At 43.6% G+C, this 22,758-nt stretch overlaps 1 protein-coding gene across 1 annotated transcript in view; it reads right to left on the reverse strand.

Moving 5' to 3' along the window:
- The window catches only part of LOC119168692 (medium-chain acyl-CoA ligase ACSF2, mitochondrial-like), a 178,254-nt gene that overhangs the window by 109,080 nt on the left and 46,416 nt on the right, over window positions 1–22,758 (reverse strand). Inside the window, exons 3-6 of the mRNA XM_075865951.1 lie at window positions 20,129–20,257; window positions 18,398–18,451; window positions 15,885–16,003; window positions 3,917–3,964 (exon numbers count right to left, since the gene is read on the reverse strand). Of these exons, the coding sequence (XP_075722066.1) occupies window positions 3,917–3,964; window positions 15,885–16,003; window positions 18,398–18,451; window positions 20,129–20,257 (350 nt within the window). The remainder of the gene's footprint in view (window positions 1–3,916; window positions 3,965–15,884; window positions 16,004–18,397; window positions 18,452–20,128; window positions 20,258–22,758) is intronic.

Consider the following 22,758-nt stretch of genomic DNA (forward strand, 5'->3'; position numbering starts at 1 on the left):
CGGATACTTAGTATTTTACGTAAGTTCAGTTACTGCTTCGCATCCACCTCAAAAATAAAGCAAACGCCGACCGTGAAGCAACGCATCTTAATGAACCCAACTAAATGTCCAGTCCGTCAGCACGCCTACCAAGTGTCGCAAAAGGGGGAAGAGGCGATATGCTCAGAAGTGAAGCAGATGCTTGACGACAATGTAATCCAACCCTCGACCAGTTCATGGGCATCTCCCATCGTGCTCGTAAAACAGAAGGACGGCACTTCAAGGTCTCACGTGGATTACCGGAAACTTAACAAAGTGGTTAAGAAGGACATCTACCCTCTTACACGTATTATTGACGACTCACTAGACCACCATCAACATGCCCACGATTTCACCTTAATGGATTCAGGTAGCGGCTATTGGTAGATTGAAGTCGATAAGCGTTACCGCAGAAAAACAGCATTGATTACCCCTGATGACCTCTATGGATGTAAAGTGCTGCCATTTTGTCAGTGTTTTGCTCCTGTGACGTTCTAAAGAATGATGGCTACAGTGCTGTCAGACCTTAAGTGGGAATCATGTCTTGTTTCTTTGAACGAGGTCGTTGTATTTTCGCGAACTTTCATACGGCATTTAGACTGACTTCAGTCTGTCGCGCGATTCATGTGGCATGCCTATAGTTAAAACTAGGGAAGTGCCACTTTGGTTACGAAGAACTTAAGTTCTTCGGCCACTTTGGCAGCCATGGCAATATGAGGCCGGATCTAAGAAAGACATTCGCTGTTGCTGCATTTCCGCCACCTGCCAACAAACGAGATGTGCGTCAGTTTTTGGGCCTCTGCGCATAATAGAGGCGTTTTGTGCAATTTGTTTCCAGCATAGCTGAGACATTTACCCGTTTGACGAAAGATGACGTTCCGTTTGTGTGGGGTCCCGAGCAGAGCCGCTTTCTCCGACCTTCAGCAGCGCCTGCAAGCTCGGCTCTTATGATCGAACATTTTGATGAAGACGCCTCATACTGAATTGCACACTGGCGCAAGAAACATCGGTCTTGGCGCAGTCCTTCTACAATGACAAGAGGGCGTTGAACGTGCTATTTCTTATGCTAGCCGGATATTATCTACTGCGAAGATGAATTACTTAACCACGGAGGAGGAATGTCTAGCTGTTGTCTGCGCGACAGCGAAATTCCGACCATGCCTCTACGGCTGCCCACTCAAAGTTGTTACGAATCATCACGCCCTCTGCTGGCTTTCGAATCTTAAGAAACCTTCAGGACGTCTGGCCAGGTCGAGTTTACGCCTTCAACAATTTGACGTGACAATCGTTTACCAGTCTGGCCGGAAACATATCAATGCAGATTGTCTTTCCCGCACTCCACTTACAACGACGTCAACTGACGACGACATCGACGGTCGTTTCCTTAGCGCTACCATTGCATCTGACTTGGTGCAACAACAGAGGGCTGACGCCGAGCTTCGACAATTCATCGAATACCTCGAAGTTGCGATTCGCACCCTCCACGAGCGTTCGCGCGCTCGCCATCATTTTTTTGTCTGCGCAATCATGTCCTTGATAAGAAGACATTCAACCAATACGTGACTGAACACCTGCTTCTCAATCTTTTCGTGCTACGCGCACATATTCTATCGGCCTGTCATGATGAGCCTTCGTCCAGCCAATCGGAACTCACACGCATCTTGGATTGGATTGGATTGGCAGCGCTACTACTGGCCAAAACACGTACAGGACGTGAAGCATTATGTTAAGACATGTCTTGAATGCCAGTGCCGTAAAGCACCACCTCAGCGCCCAGCCGCTTTTTAAGGCCTATTGTCCCGCCAGCACAACTATTGCAACACATTGGTAAGAGCCAGCTTGGAACGTTTCCGAAGTCTTACGATGACATCCGCTCGATCGTCTTCGTCACAGGTTATATGACACGATACTGTGAAACCAAAGTGCTACCGCGAGGCAATGCCAGCGAGATTAACCATTTCTTCATGAAAAACATTGTTCTCCACCACAGAGCTCCAGAAGTTGTAATAACTTACCGCTGAACAGGTTTTGAAGCCCAGATGAGGGAGGAAGTACTGCATCAAAGTGGAACCGTGCAAACGAAAATCACTGCGTACCATTGAAAAATCACCGGTCTTACAGAGAGACTTAACAAGACGATCACCGACATGCTTTCCATGTACGTTGACTGAGACTACTAAAACTGGGATGAAATCCTGCCATACATCACGGTCGCTTACAACACTGCTGTTGAAGACACTACAGAGTTCACACCGTTCCGTTTGCTTCACAGCAGGGAGGCAGCCATTATGCTAGATGTCATGCTCTTACCCGAGAGGTGCGCCAATAAAGTCCACCCGAACGATTTCATGCGACTTGCGGACACTGCTCGCAAGCTCGCACTCAAAATAATTCATAACCAGAACTGTGTCAACTCCCAGCGGTACAGTGATCATCATCGCCAGGTTATTTACCAACCCGGTGTTTCGCTGTGGACCCGCATTTGCGAACGAGGTCATTCAGAAAAGCTATTCCGCCACTACTTTGGTCCCTATGGAAATCTCCGGCGCCTCAGTGAAGTGAACTACGAAGTTCTACCCGAAGATACAGCTCGTTGATACCGTCGCTCACCGCAACCAGACATCGTCCCAGTTTTCAAGAGGAAACCATTCTACCAATGTTGGCTACCTTTTAAACCTATGCGTGACCTTGGGAACAATCCGCTATCGTCAGCTCTTATGACTGTGCGTTTTCTCTTGCAATCACGCGGCACCTGTATCGCGAGATGCTCTCGGGGGGGGGGGGGGGGGTGATTCCACGAGCAGGTGCAACGTGGTATTGTCGCTGGCTGAATTGTATGTGCCGCTTTAGAAAAGACGATGAAGAATAGCGTACGAAAGAAGGTGATGCTTTTGCTTTGCCAGTGAGCAGACCAGCTTGACGTTAGGCCGACCTCCAGCTATGGGTTTTTATCATTATAACGTAATAATAACATGTAATTTCTGCTTCTAGGTGCTTACGGCTCATGAGGGGTTGCAAAGGAGTATTGTAATTTTTCTTGAATAGTATGAGAATATAAGATGTATTTATGAAGAACTTCTATGGAAGAGTTAGCAGGGGAAGGTTAAGGTACCCCTTTATTTATATTTCCGCCTGCGATCAATGAATATTTATTTGATGCATGAACAATACTGCTTTGCAATACGTGTATGTAGACGTGGCCCTTAAATAAATACTCTCAACCCCTAAATAAATACTTGCCATGAAAGTGCAAATGTGAAACCAAGTATCGCTGGTTGTGCTTCTAAAAATGAGTAGATGATCTCACAGGCCAGCAAAAATATGCAAGACTCACTCAGACTCAGTCATAAAATATTTATATTGCGTTTTGGACTTACTAAGACACGGACATAGGCCAAACGTCTCTTCAATCAATTTCTCTCGTACTCACTCTCACCAAAATATACTCAGCCATACCCACTCCAACTCAGACACACGGCTTGATATGAATATCAGCGAGTCCCAGAGAGTCGAATCATGAGTGAGTTAGCTAACCTATGGGTCACTTAAACCACTTCTATATTTCTCTCTGCCTAGAAAGGTTGCTGCAATAGAATACGTCGTGTATGTAATTCTCTCAGACTTGAGACATAAGGAGACACAAATGACGGCCTAGTTTATAACGTGTTTTTGTGATAAAAATTTCACGCAATGTACGAAAATTTGTGTTAAAATAAGAAGGGCAAGACCAAACGTTTTAGTTTGCCTCACGTGTTTCGGTTGAAGAAAACTGTCATGGGACACTAGCCTAACAAAGACACAAGGCATTTACAACCACTGTTATTTCAGAAAAAGCATAGAACACTTGTGAAAATGACGACCAGAAAATAGCTGGTCGTATACGTCCGTGGACACTTACGGCGCTTTTTGGTCACCACCTGCAATGACTGCTCTTAAGAATGGATATCTGAAACAGACCAAAGAACAAAATAACACTAAAGTTAACAAGAAGTATTTAGGACAGCAGCACATAATCTTGGCGGTAGTTTTGGGAATTAACTGGCAGATGGGCCGAAAGAGAATGGTAAATTGGGAAAGAATAACATTACAACGTAAATACGGTAAAGAAAGTATCTTGGTTTACGCAAACTTGCCAAGCCATAGAGAAAACTCGTCACTACTGCAAATAGAGTAATACCGGAAGAAAAAAATGTTTTACTGGAGAAGTTCCGTAGCTAGGAATATGCTGATTACGTGTATGCTGCAAAAAATACATTAAATTCTTCCCATGCTAAAAGTCAAGCAGAATACCCCTGTAATCATATTTTATCAAACAAACATTATCCTTGACAAATGTGAAAGAAAGGACACGCGGATCCACTTTTGTTTTACTTATGCTCCACCCAAAAATCTGGTTGCAGCATCGCGGAAGGTAAACAAACCCCATGCTGGCACAGCAGAACGTATACGTTCTGTTCGTAAATGCAATATAATTGTGGAAGTTTAAGAAAGAACTGTGTTTGGCACATGTGACATCAAGGCAATATATCATACGCTAATCATGATTTGCTGGTCAGTCATAAGCAATTAATCATTGTATCAATAGGTGCTAATAATTGTGCTGATGAGCCATTATGGCAGCGCTCATGCAGACGTGATGGCCTGCTTCAATTCGAACTCGGCGCTGGCTACCTGCCCTGTCGTGAGAGCCAAAGCTCACAATGTCTCATATGCAGAGCACGTTTGAAACGAATCGAGTACACATTCTGGCATCAGTAGAGCAAAAAATATTCGTATAATAAGCTTGTGTGCACATAAATGACAGTGAATTCGAGTATGATTAGCTACAGTATTGCGTGTGTAAAAATTTAAGTGGTGAGGCTTGTCTGGTGTCTTTTTGTCACGGCTACACTATATGAAGCAACACTCGGGTAATTAACGGTAATGTGAAACACAAAAGATGTTTGACAATAGAAATATATAAATGATATTTGTGATTGAACAGTGTAAATATCTACAAGCACGAACCCTTTGTACGAGTCGGTAACGTCACACTAGACATTATGGACCTTAGCACCGAACTTCGGTGTCGACTCTTTACGTCACTTTGTCACTCAATTTACATTACATGGGCAACGCTCGTGTAACATACAGTATAGCCCCAACATGTCAGACAAGAAAGAACAACAGTAGACAAATGTGACAGAACTGTTTAAACACATACAAGCCCAAACTCTTTATATGAATCGGGGACCTCAACGTAGACATTACGGACTTTAGCAACAAGCTTCGTTGTCGACACTTTACGTAACGTTGTGTCACTCAATTCACATTACATGGGGCAACGTTACTGTAACCTACAGTATAGTAGAAACTTATGTAGGAGACAAAAAAACTGAACAATAGACTATAGAGATAGTTGACGATAATAAAGATAAAGTTAAACAATTTAGGAATTTTTTTTCATCAGTGTTCCAGGTGTAATTCTCTCGAATCGTTAATGCGACCTGTCAGGCTGACAGTAATATAATGCCCGAGGTGGTATTTGGTTTATATGGTTTGCGTAAGTTATTAGAGAAACTGAAGCCATCCACAGCATGCAGTCCGGATGATGTTCCTGCAGCTATTCTTAAAAATTGCTCCGGGCTATTGTTTTCACTTTTCTTGTTCATTTCAAAAATGCTGATCTGTATCTACGTAGCCACTCGATCAGAAGCTTGCACGTGTTGTACCCACTCACAAAGATGGATGGGGAAATGCCGCTGAGACATACAGGCCAGATTCCTCGTCAAGTATAACATGTAAACTAAAGAAGCACGTGATTTGAACTTCGATCATGTCACATTTAGTTGAAGACAACCTTCTAAGTTCTAGTAATAGTGTTTACAAAAGGTTTTTTTTTTTTCACAGTGTGCCCAAGTGATCGCATTTTTTTTTTTGCACGATCTGCCTTCAACGTTAGGTAAGACGCAAATAATGGACTGCATGTTCCTCGATTAAAAAAAAGTATGTGATGCAGTTTCGGACGATCCTATTCTTCCAAAACTACAATCCTACAAGTTGGATGATACTGTCGTCGCATGAGTTGACCAATATCATCGTGCAAGGCGGCAAATGGTTTCCCTTTGGCATATGATTCAGTAACTTCAGGTATTCCGCAAAGTTCAGTTCTCGGTTCCTCTTGTTTTTATTGTTATTTAGGATATTGTAAATGACGTAAATCTTCATTTGGAATGTTTGTGGATGAGTGTCATTTACAGAGTTGTACATAGAGTGGTGCTACTTCACTGCAGTCTGATTTATTTACAACAAAATCATGATGTGATAAATGGGGAATGTCCCTAAATCTTCAGAAACGCGTTCACGCCAACTATTCAAGAAAACGCATATATCGGGCTTGCACATATACGATAAATAAAACCACCATAATGAAAACTGAAGAATACAAATATCAAGGTATTTTATAGCGTTTGATTTATTGTAGTATAGACACAATTGGCACAATAAAAATAAAGCCATAAGTTCACTGGATTTTCTTCGCCGTAACTTCAGTCAGTTACCGCAGAAATTGAAAAGGCAGTAGTATTTAATGTCTTTTCGTAGCATTAGAATTGAATTTAAAGTTGTTTCATAATGTTTGCACAAACAGTGTGGGCCCGTAGCCATTGGCTAGTTTGGGCCCAAAAAGATGCAATATATAAAGGCACTTTGGAAAAGATCAACTACAGAAGATATGTAATGTTTAATAAAGAACATAAAAATAATAAGTGCAGTACTATAAATAAGGACACAAGTAAGCGCACAAGTAAAACATCTACAACACAGTAAAAAAAAACTTGACCTTAGCATACTTGATTACGGTTGAGCTTGTTGGGATCCGTACATAGGTGATCTCATGAGGTAGCTTGAAAGGTGACACATAAGAAGGTTTGGTTTGTACTCAACAGTTGTAAAACATCAAGCATGACAGAAAGCAAATATAAGTTATCATGACGGCCTTTGCAAGATCGGTAGAAAAACCCTATAGTGAACGTTTTTCACGCTTTAAACAATTTTAAAACCAGCTTGAGAAAGACAGATATATTCAATTGCCCACTTATATGTAGTAGAGCGGGACCAGGCACTAAATGTTCGCGAATCGCCTTTTAAGGGTGACTTCTTTGCGTAGTTTTTTTATTTTTCACTTACCATAAGAAAGTCGAACGCTCTATAGCCTGATATTGGGAACAATTTGTACAAATATGTATTTTATCGTGCTTTGTGTGAGTACACTTTGTATATTCTTTGTATGTAGGCCTCCTGCTGTAGTGCCCAATGGGGCGATGCAGGTATACAATAAATTATTATAAATCATAACTGCGAGTGAACAATATGAAGTACTTGCAAGCACAAACCCTTTAGAGGGGTAGATGACTTCAACGAAGACGTTATAAAGTTTAGCACCTAGCTTTGTCATCAATTCTTCACGCCAATTTATGTCTCTCAATTCATCCTCAATGGGGCAGTAGCATACGGTTGCTCATTGATACAATACGCATAGCTTCCCCCACTCGTTACGATTACCTTCACTGATTTTTTTTTCTTGAACTGGAGCTAGTACGGGAAAATATTTGCTGCATATCTTCTCAATAAAGACGAATATAATTAGGAGACATTGAGCGGGTGACAATTTTTCTCTTTCATGCAACTCACTCTTCTGTGTGGTCTTCCAACGAGCTCATTTGCGATGATGAGTGTGCATGTATGATTCCGGTTGTTGTGAGATTCGCCCTTCCGCCGCAATCATCGAGCCTCAGCTCAGATGCAAAGTGACCACTCGTGGTTGGTGTGTGGAACTCGTGTTAGAACATGAGACCAGAACCAATTATTTAACTTGCAGCTTCCTGTCTCAGAGTGTAAAAGAGTTAGAAGAAACAAAATAGCAATTAGCTTAACCAGACACAGTGATGTGAAAGAGGGGGAGCATAAGAGATAAAAGAAAAGGAGAAAGTGAAGCAGCTTCGCATCAGCGGCACCAAGCTTTATGGAAGTGCGCAGCTGGGACACCTTCTTTGTTTTCCTTGCATATTCCTTTTCTTTCATCCTCTTTTTATTTCGGCATTTTCCGATTCGTTCTTTATTTAACTCTTCATTTCTATTTATTTTTACTTATCTGTCATCGTTTACTCTTCTTTCTGTTTCGATTTCTCACTTGCTTCTTTTTTTTTTGGGGGGGGGGGGTGCGTTGTTGTGACTGCGTTACGCCAAGCGACGACAACAGCGTACGACCGCCCGGCCCGTAAGGCACTCCACACTTGGAAAAACAGCAGGAAATAGGGCTCTCAAACTAGATGCGTTAGCTTCGGTCAGCCCACCACAACAAGAGCAACAGTGTTTGCACAGCCCCACCGCGTTGGTCTAGTGTTTAAGGTACTCGGCTGCTGACCCGCAGGTTGCGGGATCGAATCCCGGCTGCGGCGGCTGCATTACCGATGGAGGCGGAAGTGTTGTAGGCCCGTGTGCTCAGATTTGCGTGCACGTAAAAGAACCCCACATGGTCGAAATTTTTGGAGCCCTCCACTATGGCGGCGTCTCTCCTAATCATATGGTGGTTTTGGGACGTTAAACCCCACAAATCATTCAAACAATAAACAGTGCTTGCACGAACTAATGACACATTATAGAACAACTGCGCTCATTCTTCTATTTCTTTTGAATGTCCTTAATGGCTGTGCAGTTTATCAGAATATGTTAGAGTACGTAAGATACAAACTCGTACAACCTTCGATGTTTTCTAATTAAATTTTGTCAGATTTTACTGCTGTGGTGTAAAGTCGGGATAATTTTTGACCGACTAAGATTGTCTAACGGCCATTTAAACACAATAATCCAGTGTTTCTGCATTTCGTGTCCGACAAAATTCATTCGTGATGGCCAAAATCAGATGGTTCAGACCACAACCTTGTTGCCGCGCAGCAATTAAGCCTCTTATGTTGACAAGTCCGTTCCACATGCGATGCGTAATCTTGTCGGTGCAGTAGAGTACTCCCTTTCAACAAAGGACCACCATACAACTGGTTTCATAGGCAGATTCTGCTTGATGCACTGCTATTTTTGTGATGAAATATTTTAGTATCTTTCAACTGTTTAGACTGAACATTTATAAAGTACACGCAGTGTTTACGCTTTGTTGCAATGACCACCGTCTGTGGCTTCGGCAACTTCGCATGGCTTTAGCCTATAGATGAACACGACGCCAAACACCAGTCTACACGCTAAAAGCATGGCGCCTTTTTAGGGAAGCTTCAACTGAAGCTGAACGTTCAATGCCACAGCCAATGTATGTTGTAAGACATTTGTAAAGTGCATGTATAGATCAATGACAATGAGGGGCCTATAGGCATACACACAAATATGTGAAGCGCCCTTGCTGCATCTGTTATTGAAGTAGTGGTAGTGAAACGGCGGTCTTGCGTGGTGCAATAGTGACACCAACCAATTCAACGCCGCCTTTTAAGTCAGAATATTGCAAAATAGCGTGTTGATTTACCGACAACGTATAAAAATGCGACGACAAGTTTTGACAGTTCTGCTGCCATCAATTTTCTAGTGGGCGATAATTTGTACTTCCATGTGACCCTTGTTTTCGGTATGAAGAAAACTGCGGTAGGCTTTCATGTAGACAGATGGAGGCATTTGTGTGCGTCTGATATCTTGGTACTGTTAAGTTTGGCCTGGAAAGTCGTCTGGGCAGACGACATTGTGAGTAAGCCGGTCCTATGGAAAGGCTCTCAATCCCTTCGGCGCCCAGTCTGACAGACGCTGTTGAAGATTTGAGCAATTTTCCAGACCAAGCAGCAAGCAAAGGCGAGTTCCCGTCCTTCAAATGCGGACCCTTTTGTCGTCCCTTCAAGCAGAAGCGGTGACTAATGGACTCGGCGACTCATCGGGCAATGAAAAAGCTGGCGTGACCGGCGCCAGAGCTGACGGCGGAGCGGTGCTTCTTTAATCCTCAACCAAGTAGCCGACCGGCCGACTGCCTATGCTCGCCAGGCATTGTCCCTGCTGGCCGGAGGATGAGACGTCGTGTCGCCGCGACGCCACAGAGAGGACAACAGGGACGGCGTCTTCCTGGGGGAGACCGTGACGGACACCGCAGATCGCCCCGCTAATTGGGCGAGCTGTGCGGTGGACCCTTTGAAGTATGCGGCCAGGATCGTGGGAACTCTCGACTAACGGCACACACACGACGAGGAAGAGCCCTGCTGGCGCCACCACAGTGCAGTGTTCACGTGGACCTTGCATGCTCGTCTCCCTCACCTGCGTGTGTGTGATTGGTGGTCCACTCGGAGAGGAGGAGCCCAACAGTGCATAAAACGACGCCGCAGAGTGCTGGACGTCGCTCTGAACTATGTAACGTTCAACCACCACGCTCGTGGTTTGTGAAACCACTAACCTTCCTTTTCTGTAAATACGTGTAAATAATGTCATAAACCCATGGTTGTTTTCCGTATCCTCCAGCGTCCTTCCTTCCCATCTTTTACAACTGGTGGCAGCGGTGGGATGCCATCACCTGCAACTTCTTCCTTCCGATCTCTAACAGTACTTCTCATATTATACAAGTGCAGTCATTTTTCAAAAACAGGCGATGATGGATATTGTTTTTTGAGGGCGGAGTGTCCTAAGCCGTGGGTCGGGTCTCCGCGATGTATGTATGTAGTAGTAGTAGTAGTCAGCGGCACGCGCACACAATTTTGAATTGAGGAGGAAACACGCACACGTTAATCATAAATAAAAAGAAAGTTTCTGTGTTGAGAATAAACTACAGAGACAAGTATCGGTGACTTAATCTCTGAGAATACTTGCCTAGAATTTGATACTTATTAGAGAAACTAGTATCAGAAGGACGCACTTTGAACGCTATCTGACCAGGAAGAGTTTCCTTATTCAACTCGCTATAGCGTAACTTCCTTGATTTTAGATAGGTCTAGGTAGGGTTGGGCCGCAGTGCCATGGACTAGAGTGGTGGTGAGAGGTGGGAATGATACACAAAGCGCAGGCCACAAGAAAGTGCGTGCGTGCCACTCCTCTAGTCCGGCTGCGCCACCTCTCGTTTAGTCCTTGGAATGTCCGCTGGGAGCAGTACTTCTATATGATGAATGTATGATGAAAATATCCCAGATGGCGGTACTTGGAGGGTTCACTAGATAGACGTATGAATTGATGGACAGACGCCCGGATGGACAGACAAACAGATGCATGGACGAACGCACGGATAGATGGACGTACGGATGAAGGCATGAACGGACGAATGCCCGGATAGACGCAGAGACGGACGGAAGTACACACAGACAGGCAGACGGATGGACGGATGTACGGAAGCAAGAACAAACAGACGGACTGATGGGCGCTTCGCCCGATTCATCATCATGCACTCCGTAGATATGCAGTGAATTTTTTAAACACTTGAGTATCGTTACGCTGATCGTTTGCTGCATAGGACACCAAGGCAGTGACGTGGGTCCCATAGCAGCCATATCATTCGAGATTGTAATAATCGTCTCTGTGCCGCTACTATAGTCAACTAGAATATGATCATATTCTACTTCACTAAAGCCACTACCACGAAGCGAAAGAACGTATGTTGTCTCTCCGCGGTTATCCCGCGTTCACACTGAAGCGTCTGCTTTTTACAACGAAAGGAAGTCTCCTGCCGCTGAAATGCAGCGCCATTCGCACTGTATGCGCTTCGCGCCCCCGAACATGCCAACTGCGACGGGGCGAACGCGGGGTGGATGTGCGGTTACCGGATGTTGTCGCGACTCGCCATCATACGCTATTCCACCATACGCCACCATATGCTATTTGATGATTATCGTACGCTCAAAGCAAGGAGGAGTAGTACTGCTTACTTTGCTGGCAAATTGCTGTCTTGTAATGCATGAAAAGCAGAAAAAAACCACTGATGCCAGTGGCGTTCGAGGGTTCGTCTTTTTCTCTAAGACCACGACAAGCTGGATCATGCCAACGACAAGCTCGGTCACTAATTCCACGAATTAGGCACGTGAAGTAGGAACGAAGTGGGATAAGCTCCCATTGGTTACAATTCAGTTACGTGCACTGGAACATGACAAGTGACTAGGGCTTGGCCGCCATTTTTAAAGTTTCCTGGCTACACTCGGCGACAACTTTTCTTGGCACTGAAGGGAAAGCTACGGAGGTGGAGCTTCTGCACATGTAGCACTACGTAAAGTAGTCCGTTTTGGTGCGCGTCTCGTGACGCAGTGGAAAGTGACGGGGGTGCACAACCAGCGTTTCATGTAGACGCAGACGCCGCTTAGTGTTTTGGGTGCACGTAAAAAGGGGGGAGTTTCTTACGCGTTCAAAAAACGCGAAGTCACAAGAGATAAAAAAGAACAAATTTCTTAATGGTTTGAGCTGCGTCCTGCCTCTAATTGCTCCACGTAGATAATACAGGAGGAACATTTACATTTCACCTTGAAAAACTTGGCAGATCCCACGTAGCTGGGAATGGGCGTTATGCGAAGCATGTGTAGGGTACGTGACCATGTTGAAGTTTTTATTGAGCAACAGGTCATGAAATTACGCTAAATATATGTGCAAATTTTTCACGCAGAGACGTATGTCGGAAAGTTGCAGACGTTTATATAACCAGTTGTTTGAACTTGCGCAACGATTTGAACTGGAACATGCGTATTAGTAACACCAGAAACTGATATGAAGCGCTGATGCTGGCGAAGATGTTGGCCCTGGACACTGCTACATAAATCAACTTCAGTGCATGGCATCTAACCACAATTGACGTTAACCCGACGTGACGGCTGTATCAGAACAGTACTTTTGTAATGTTCATAAAATTGTCTAGGCAGAACTGCGACCACAATGAACGTATCACCTGGTGCAATAAATGGCTTATGACACTCAACTCTAACAAATCTAAATGCATGTCAATAACCCGGCGATCTATTTCTCCCCCCTGTACCTACAGAATTAACGCCGTTCCCCTCCAGCATGTCTCTTCATATAAGTATCTCGGCGTTTACATTACCAACAATCTATCTTGGCACACGCATGTTACCTACATCTGTAATAACGCTAACCGAACGCTAGGATACTTACGCCGCAACTTTTCTCGCGCTCCGCTGTCCCTCAAAATTCTATTATACCGATCACTAATTCGCCCAAAGCTTGAGTACGCGTCCGCTATATGGGATCCCGTGCAGCAAAATTTAATTAACGCGCTAGAATCTGTTCAGAACCGCTCAGTTCGGTTCATTTGTTCTAATTATTCCCGTACTGCTAGCATATCAGAAATGAAATCTAACCTTGACCTACCCAATTTAACTGTCCGGAGGAAACTGGCGCGACTGCATTTTTTTCATAAGATATTTTTTCACAATCCATCAATGAAGCGAGACCTCATTTCACAACCGTCATACCACTCGTCGCGCATTGATCATCAGCATAAGGTTGCCATTCCGTTTTGCCGCACCAAATTCTTTTCAGGAGCCTTCTTACCGAAAACAGCCGCCGATTGGAACCACCTTCCCTCTTCCGTTGTATCAATAACAGACCCTTTGTTATTCAAGACTGCAATTTCTCAGCAATGCTTGTAACTATACGCAGTTTCCACTATCTATCTTTGTCTTGTATGTGCTTGAATTCTTATACATTTTTAGTTGACTTATGTTGCCTTCCTGAATTGCGCATCTGATACTTGTTTCTTTATTTTGTCTTTTTTTCTTGTGTGTTATATATGTTGTACCCACCCCCTCTGTAATGCCCTACGGGCCCTGAGGGTATTCTAATAAATAAATAAATAAATTAGCGTCTATTTGAAAAGTGGTTCCGAGACCTGTTGTAGCTTTGTGGAGGAATGCTTGACTGCCACACAGAATGCTTCGGTTCGATTCCTTCTGGGACCCTGAATTTTTTTATTTGCATTCGTCGGGGGTCAACGCTGCCCGTTTCAGGTTTTTGTCAACATTGACATTTATTTTATGCCTTCATTGGGTCGACGCTGCTGATGTCGAGTATTGCTTAGCGCTCACGCGGTGAAATTGCCCGCCTGTGTTCTCGTCGTTCGTGGGTAGATACGAAGTGTCAATCACCTATGACACATACGCGCATACCAGACGCACATACCCACCCACGGGTATGAGCCACTATCCTGCGGGAAGTGTTTAACGACGTACGCGCCAGGATTGTGCCTTTATTCATGTCTTTACCAGCGCATCATATTTGTCAAACCATCTTCCCCTCCCCTGCTAATTTTGGTTCCCGCCAATGATGATATGTGGGGTTTAACGTACCAAAATCACCATATGGTTATGACAGACACCGTAGTGGAGGGATCCGGAAATTTAGACCACCTGGGGTTCTTTAACGTGCACCCAAATCTGAGCACACGGGCCTACAACATTTCCGCCTCCATGGGAAATGCAGCCGCCGTAGCCGTGACTTCATCCCACGACCTGCGGGTCAGCAGCCGAGTACCTTATCCACTAGACCACCGCGGCGGGGCTGGTTCACGCTAAGATACAAGGGTGGCCACGAGAGCACCCAAATGTAAATGCTTAGCGTTTATTACGGGCACTACTTTGTAACCAACTTCATTGGCGGTATAATGCATGCGATTTGGCTCTGTAGCTTTTTGTTCAGTGCCAAGAAAAGTTGTCGGTTAATATAAGGCACCCATTGGTCCACGGCGAACGACACAGCGGCAGACGCCGCAAAAATTTGTCTGAGAGCGGCAGGTGCGGAGAAGGCCCTTACGGGGGATCTCGCTGCCACCAAATCAGATTCGACGCACTTTAGTAGGAATGCTCAACGTGAACTGGCCGTTAAAGAGGCTAGAGGTTGGATTAAATTTGAAGTAAAAAGACTTGCATGTGTATTTGTCACTGTGCTTTCAGCAATTGTCCTATATGCAACGCCAAGGTTGCACGAGGAGTAAGCTATTCCACATCGTCGTTCGTACAGTTCACTGAGGAAGACGCTGTGATTATGAAGGAATTAATGCTATCAAAACAACCGAAATTTCACTTGCAAGGTTGCGTGGCAGAAGAAAGGCTACACATCCCGTTGCGTAGGTAGAGAGTTGATGGAAAGTGGTAAATACTTGAAGCTGTGAGCTGACAGACTAACCTGTTAACCTAACTTGTTGTTTCCGGATGCAATGCTTAAGCCTGTCTGGGCCATAGGTACTCTGTTCTGACCTCTCTTTCTTGACAGAGGCCACAACAGAGAAAACAAAAAGGTTGATAGTGTGAGCTCCCTGTGTGTCGCTTGTTGCCATGTGCGTATTTTGCGCGGAACACTTCACGAGCTTACAAAGTAATCAGGTTATCCAGCCGTGCCCGTTTTCGCAAAAGGTCCTAGGTGTCTATAACGCCTCAAAATGAATTGTTTCGTTGTGTGTTAGATTTGTACACAAATATTCTGGCTCTTTATTTTTTTTGCATAAAGGCGATAATGGTTACTTCAGGAGAGTTGCGGTACATCAGCTCAAAGCAATCACTGATTTAAAACTCAACGTTTTTCCTCGACAAGGTGATATGGAGTAGTGCTTAACCAATAGTGTCAATAAATACAGTGGTGAAGAAAAAATTGGAGGTCGCTACAAAGGAGGTGCTAAGATAACTACAATGAGTGCTTCATTGTGGCGAAAATCGTGTGCCAGATATGTTAATACTGGGTACCCGAAAAAACTAGCCTTGAATTTATCATAGCTTAGTGCTTGAAAGCAGGCGCGAAGTAAAAAAAAAACTTGTTTTTTAGAAGCGTTGGATTTTTTTACAAACCTACATATGATAAGCAATGCAGCGTGACAAAAGGACGTTGTTGTTACAGATGTTAAGAAAGTCACTACTATAAGTGCAACTTACTTTGAACAGCTCAACTGTCCAGGCTTGCAGTGCCTGAGTTCGGGTATTAGTGAGGAGAGCATGTCGTAGTAGTTGAACACCTTGAATGGTTCTGCAATGAAGACTCCTTTGAAGCCCACCTGGTATGTGATGAAATTAAAAAAACAGAAGAATGCAGAGGCTGTACAATGATAATCAGAATATGGTTTTGCGTATAGATCGGCATTGGAAAAATAAAACATTAACAAGCTTGATGAGGTAACGAAGCCACAGCATGCGCAGGACCGGGTGTATTGGCTGAACAGAGGAGATCTCTTTGTCTTGCGTTCGGTGCAGTTATGTAGCTGCTGCTGCAGCTGATGATAATGAAATTGCATACGGAATGCAATAGATGTACGACACAAAGAAAAAAAGAGGTACTGATCAAGTAGATATGTGTTGATCAGAAAGTATGCAATGTTCAGCGAAAGCAAATGATTTCATTGTAATAACTACTTAAGGAACATGCGGAACAGCTAATGTATGAAAATGTCAGAGTACGTCTCATAGAATGATACAAAATGACACAGATGTTTCCAGATATAGGCCTGTTTTTTCCGAAGCAAGATTACATTATCAAGCTTGTATATTTTTTAAAGGAAAGCTTCCATTAGAACTATAGTTGCACTCGGCGTATATGACCTTCAACAGCGACCAAGGTCGGCGACGGTGAAGAGTTTCAGCGAAAGGTTTGCGCGGCGAATTACGAAAGCAAACAGTGGCTCCAGATCAGTCTTTTTGATGCCGCTATCTTCTGAGCCACTGGCTGCATGCAATTTCATTGCACTTTCACCCGAAAAACATGTACAAGCGACTGTGTGTTGTCTTGCAATGAATTACGTGAGCTTACTGGCCGTGTTGCTGTAATGGTAAATATGCTTGAACTAATATATAATATTGTGCATTTCGAAAATAAGTAAAACCACGCTAAAAAAGGCAAACTTGGTTTATAATCACAATCAGCCATTGGTACCTTGTACACCGCGATTTTCGAATGTAGAGGTTCACGAGAACATCTTCACGTTTTATTGCAGTTTTTAAATGGATGACGATTGTTATAGCGCGAAAACAGAATGACGAAAAAGGGGCAAGAAGAAAACATAGCACCGGTCTTCTTTTTGTTCCTTTGTCTTCGTTCTGTTCTCGTGCTATAACAATCGTCAAGTCATACGAACTAGCCCAAACCACCACGTTTCAAATGGAGTTGCTTCGTTGCTAAACACGTATATCACTGACATGCCTAGTTCGTATTCGCAATGAAGGAGGCAGAACGGATTATGAAAGTATAAGTTAATACACTAGAAGGGACAGACCAATGTCTTTTAGAGCCGACAGCACTTGCTTCTTTAATATAATAATAATAATAATAATAATAATAATAATAATAATAATAATAATAATAATAATAATAATAATAATAATAATAATAATAATAATAATAATAATAATAATAATAATAATAATACTTAGCTGTTAGGTCCCTAAAACAAGATGTGATTATGAGAGATGTCCTAGTGGGGGCTCTGGAAATGTTTACCACTGAAGAAGGACTGATATTTGGGCTAGTTGGTGATACATCATGGGCAGTACCAGCGTACAAACTCACAGGACGAAGAAAAGAGACACAAACAAGCGCTGTTTAGGGACTGCCTGAGGACAATCTACGTACTACAGGGTGGAAGAAGAGAACAGCGCTTTTTTGTGTCTCTTCTGTTCGTCCCGTAAGTTTGTGCACTGGTACTGCCCATAATGTTTACCATCTGGTGTTGTTTAACATGCACTTACAGAGTACAGTGCACGGGCCTTTACGATTTCGATTTCATGAAGATTCTGTCGGTATGGCTGAGATCGAACCCGCGCTCCTGCCATCTTGCCGGGCATCGTTCTTTGCAGTCCCGTATCACAGTTGAATGCACAATAAAAAAAAAAGAAAGCTTTTTTGTATTAAATAATAAGAACTTGTCAAGACCAAATGCATCCCTCATCACAACGAGAAGAGGCCTAATAAACGTGGAAACACGGGCCCTAAGGTTCCAGCACCAGCTCGCCGTGGCACCGCAGATTTTAGCAACGTACGTCATTGCATATGCTAAGTGTTACGTCATTCTTTACGGTGAAATTCAACTTCCATTGTTTAAGAAGCTACAAACGTTTTGAAAGAAAAGCAACTTTAAGAAATTTATTTACAAATGTGGCCGAAGTGCTTAGCACAACTGAAATTAACATGTCAGATGCCGGATTATCGTTACTGCGCTTTGGTTTTGAAGCGAACTTCAGACACGATAACCATAGTGATGCATGTACGATAAACCTTTTTAAACGTTTGCACAGAGATACATCTTGTGAAACTAAGTGCGTTCATAGATTTCGTTAACTAAATGGTAGATTACTACCGATATGACTCCGACGAGCTGTTGATGCATTTTCTCGTCACACCTTCAGAACCACATGACAGAGACTTACCGATGGCTAAAAAAAAGAAAACACAGACTTACGGTCAGAAGGCACCTTTCGAATTCAGCTGCCGTCAGTGCGAAATGGCAGCTAGCCTGAAAAAAACGACACCACCAAATGAGCATCCTGTCCTAATGTCCTGCACAGCTTTTCGTATTTTTGTATCTTTTTTGTATCAGTATTTCTTCACTTTGCCACACTTTGCTTCAAATAACAACACTTAATTTGACAATAACAACCATGGGCATTTATCAATAATTAAATATTGATTTTATTGGTTGAAAGCACATTTGCCTGCACGTTCATGTATGTGCTTGAAATGAAGGGAGAGAAGTCAGCTGCCCCGAATAGAAATGGAAAACAGATTTAGGCCAGCGAGCACCTCTTGAAAATTGTTGCTTCCAAACACTGTCTGCATATTTCCGGACAGCCTCCAACTCACTATAACTCAGCCCGAGCTTACTACTGAGCTGGCGCTGGCTACTAAAACTGGCTGCCAGCTTGAAATACGATTAGTACTAGACAGATTTTGTTCGGTGACCTCAGCTGCTGTGCATATGCAGCCTGCTATGAAAAACGGCTAGCAGCTTCGTCCGGAGAGAGGCCGTAGAATTTCTCTGCAGTTTCACGTACCGAGGCGCATGTAGCATCGGTACGCTGGCCCGCTGCCGCTGCTTGTTATCGTATGAACAATTGTTGGTTGTTATGTTAGAGTTATTCCTTTCGTAGGCTCCACATGCCACACTAACCTAAATATATAAAAATTACAGGTAATGTGTAAATTCCATCTGTCAACTAACGTTGTGCTTTGCTTTCCCGCAACGTTCAAGGGACGTCAAACGCTCTCTCTGCATTTTTACAGCGTTGAGCTTCATGAAACTATCAAACTTGTGATGTTCAATGCCGGTCAAGTTTAAAACGCAACGCGTTCCTTTTTAACTACTATGGTTAACAACGCCGTTGCTGATTGTGCTGTGGCTAAAAGTCATTGCTGAGATTTGGGACACAAATTTCAAGGCGACGAGTCATCAGTCTTAGGGCTTCCTTGACCTATATTAACCGTCTTTTTCAAAAAAAAAAAAGAAGATCGAAATATTTTTCATGTCAGTGAACTGCTTACATTGATTAATATGTGGGGTTTTACGCCCCAAAATCACCATATGATTATGAGGAAGGCCGTAGTGGAGGGCCCCGGAAATTTCGACCACCTGAGGTTCTTTACGTGCCCCGAATTTGGAGCCCACGAGCCGACAGCATTTTCGCCTCCTTCGAAAATGCAGCCACCACAGCTGGCATCCGATCCTGCGACTTGTGGGCGGGGCATAGTATTGACAGATATATGTGAAATATGTAATAATTTTACCTTCAATACCCCTCGACTTGGCAAACATAATCGCATTGTTCAGCTAGTAGAGAGCTTGCTTCGCCAGAGTTGATAAATACGCATGCTCACAGCTTGAGAAAAAAACAGTTGCTTATTTACTCGCAGAAGAGCTAGGGCTTGCTGAGCGAGGCGAGGAAGGTAGAAAAGTGTTAGGGTCATTGTATCTCTCTAACGGGAGTAATAGACTAGCTCAAATACTGCGATCCCAAGAGCGAGAAACCTAGTTCATAAAAAAAAAACCTGGTCGATTCTTTGCCAGTTGCAAAAAGTTCATATTTCTATGGTACCTTTATCTTTCCTGTTAGTACCTATAGAAAAAGTGGTAGTCACCGAAAAAGAAGCTCAAGAAGAGGCCTTATGCGCGTAAAAGCACCAATAATATACTTACTGAAATTACTCCAATTTTGGCTGTGGCAGCAGCCATTAGAATCCAGTTGAAGCTATTGGGAGCCCATATCAACAATGTGTCTCCCTTGCTGAAGCCAAGAGACAGCAGACCTTGCGCTACTCGGTCAACCTTGTGAATGGAGAGATAAACATATGCATTGGGTGTTGTTCTTAAATACTCTATGCGATTGCTATATTAAAAATTTTATATGCTGGTCAGAGGTGCACGTTACTTCAGTAGAACAATAAACTTACCTATGAGCTAATTCTACAAAAGGCGCGTGTTGAGTGTTGTGCAAGTATAAATTGTAACACTACCGAGTTTTTTATGTATTCTTTAAATGCACTATGGAGAACGAGACTCACCCGGGCAGCTTGTGCCACATGAACCCATCAAAATTTATTACGCACCATTTGCTTTTTATTTATTTTTCCAGACTATTGATGATGACAAGCACCCCTTTTAGCGCTATTCTTTGCCTCAACTATACTAGTACTCATTCGGAAGTAAACGCTGTCGAGCTAGTTGGTTTTCGTTAATTCGCACTCCCCTTGACCCCTTCATCGTTATTTCTTTGGGCGAAATAGCCACAACTGCGGCTTCTAAATAATGCCCATACATTTCACATGGCTAGCGCGACCCCTATGAAGCTTCGAATAAAAATAGCGTACACACACAGGTCTTCAATAACAACTGTTTTTTCTTTCTTCGACTTATGTGATCAATCAACATAAAAATGATCAAATAACGCGTACATATCGTTTCAGGGTGTGACTTTATTCCAGAATTCCAAAACTGCACTTCCTGTTGTGGAGAGTGATAGAGGTCTGGCTAACTCCCGCTCTCTTTTTAATGCTCATTAGCCAAATATTTCAAAGAAATAAAACCAGCAGTGAGGCAGCGGAAAACACGTGAGTGTTAAAGAGGTCCTGCGTCCTGATAACGCTGCACAAATAACGAAAACAGGTATAATTACAAATTCGGCTAGCTTGCCGCTTTAAACTATTTATTTGTTTTTAGTGCTCCGTTTTTCCCAATAGTTGTCACATTCGAGATCTCCGAATATGTGTTCATACTTCATTTGTGTTTGGTGTATCACTCGGACAATATAAATGAATATATAAATGACTACAGATCAAACATAAATGACCGTAACAGTAGCCCACTGCTCCTTTGGGATGTGTCTCAGTAATAATAATAAAACTGTTGTACCAACCAGTCAACCAATCAGACGTGCCGGCCCTTTCACACTGAACACTTCAACCATTTCGATAAGGGCACATTTTGAAAGTTAACAGGTGTGCACTTACATAGTTTGAATTTTCACACGTAGGCAAGTTCGTTTCCGTTGAGCATCACTGGCCGTGGCGAATGGAAAGAAAAATCATGGCATAGTTGGTTCTGGATGCGCAATGCTTGAGAGACAGACAAAGCGGTGGGCACCTATGTAGTTCTGTTTCTTGCTGTGTTGCTAAGTCTTGCAATTTCTATGGAGTTCTCTCGTTGAGTCTCTGTCTATTTCTTTCTTATTCTACTTAGTTATACCATTCCTCCTACATGATCAATTGCTCTCTCTTTCAATACTTCTCTTTTTCGTTTACCCCCTCTCTCTTGATTTGCTGCATTAACTTTCCTCTTTTCTCGTTCTTTTTGTACGACGCTTTACTCTCTGCGCTCCTCCTTTACCCCCCTGCACCACTAATATCTCCCCCTCATGCTCCCCCTTTCCCACGCTCTTCTTCATCTCTACTATACAAGGTGATGCTACGCTCCGTTATGTATCCGGAGAGCCCGAAATAATAATGAAGTATACATGAACACATCAAACAGAGGTTTTAATGTCTATTGAATAAAAAAAAACATTGTAGTGCAAGGCTGCAAAGCAGGATGGCCTGAGCTTGTCGGGCAGTTTCCTCGCTTGCGATGGCCGTGGCATGAAGAACAACCTCCTAGGCCTTGGCATGAAGACAGTGCGGAGCGCGTGATAGCAGCGTTGATGAAAATGGCTACGCGAATGCGCATGGCGTTGGAAACGCACGTGGGACATTAGCGGCGGCTATCAAAGAAACACCGCGTGTGAACACGTCAGCGCCGCCACTCAGTCAACATTCTAGCAGTGCAGCGACGTCAGCGTGATCTTCCTGCTGTATTTTTGCCAACTCAACACGTGCCTCCCACAGGCGTGTTCGTGGGCGTATGTCTGGTATTTCCTCTTGCGCACAGGTTTTTTCATTCCACGTGCAGCTTGAAAATTTCCATTCTCGGAGGCGGCAAGGGTGCACACGCAGCACCCTGGTACTGCTCGTTTCGCTTCTATCAAGTATTTCAAATAAATACAAGGACAGGTGGTCACCAGGGGCGCTCGTATCTTGTCAGCAACGTGGATGTACTAGGTGACCAGTAAAAGAGCGAGGGATCGTGGGATGCGTCGTCTGCTGCCAGCTTCCGGTTCAAGAAGAGCAGACGACGGCGAACCGCTTCGCCTCCAGCCTCTGACTATTCGGAATTCACGCGCGCAGTCACCCGTTTATCTTCGTCCTGATAAACGATGGTTGGTTGTTCAGTCGTTGGCTGCTCTTACTCGAACGTGAAAGGCAAACGCATGCATTGATTCCCATGAAACTAAGAAA

Source organism: Rhipicephalus microplus, chromosome 6, assembly GCF_043290135.1.
Source record: "Rhipicephalus microplus isolate Deutch F79 chromosome 6, USDA_Rmic, whole genome shotgun sequence".
Classification (NCBI taxonomy): domain Eukaryota; kingdom Metazoa; phylum Arthropoda; class Arachnida; order Ixodida; family Ixodidae; genus Rhipicephalus; species Rhipicephalus microplus.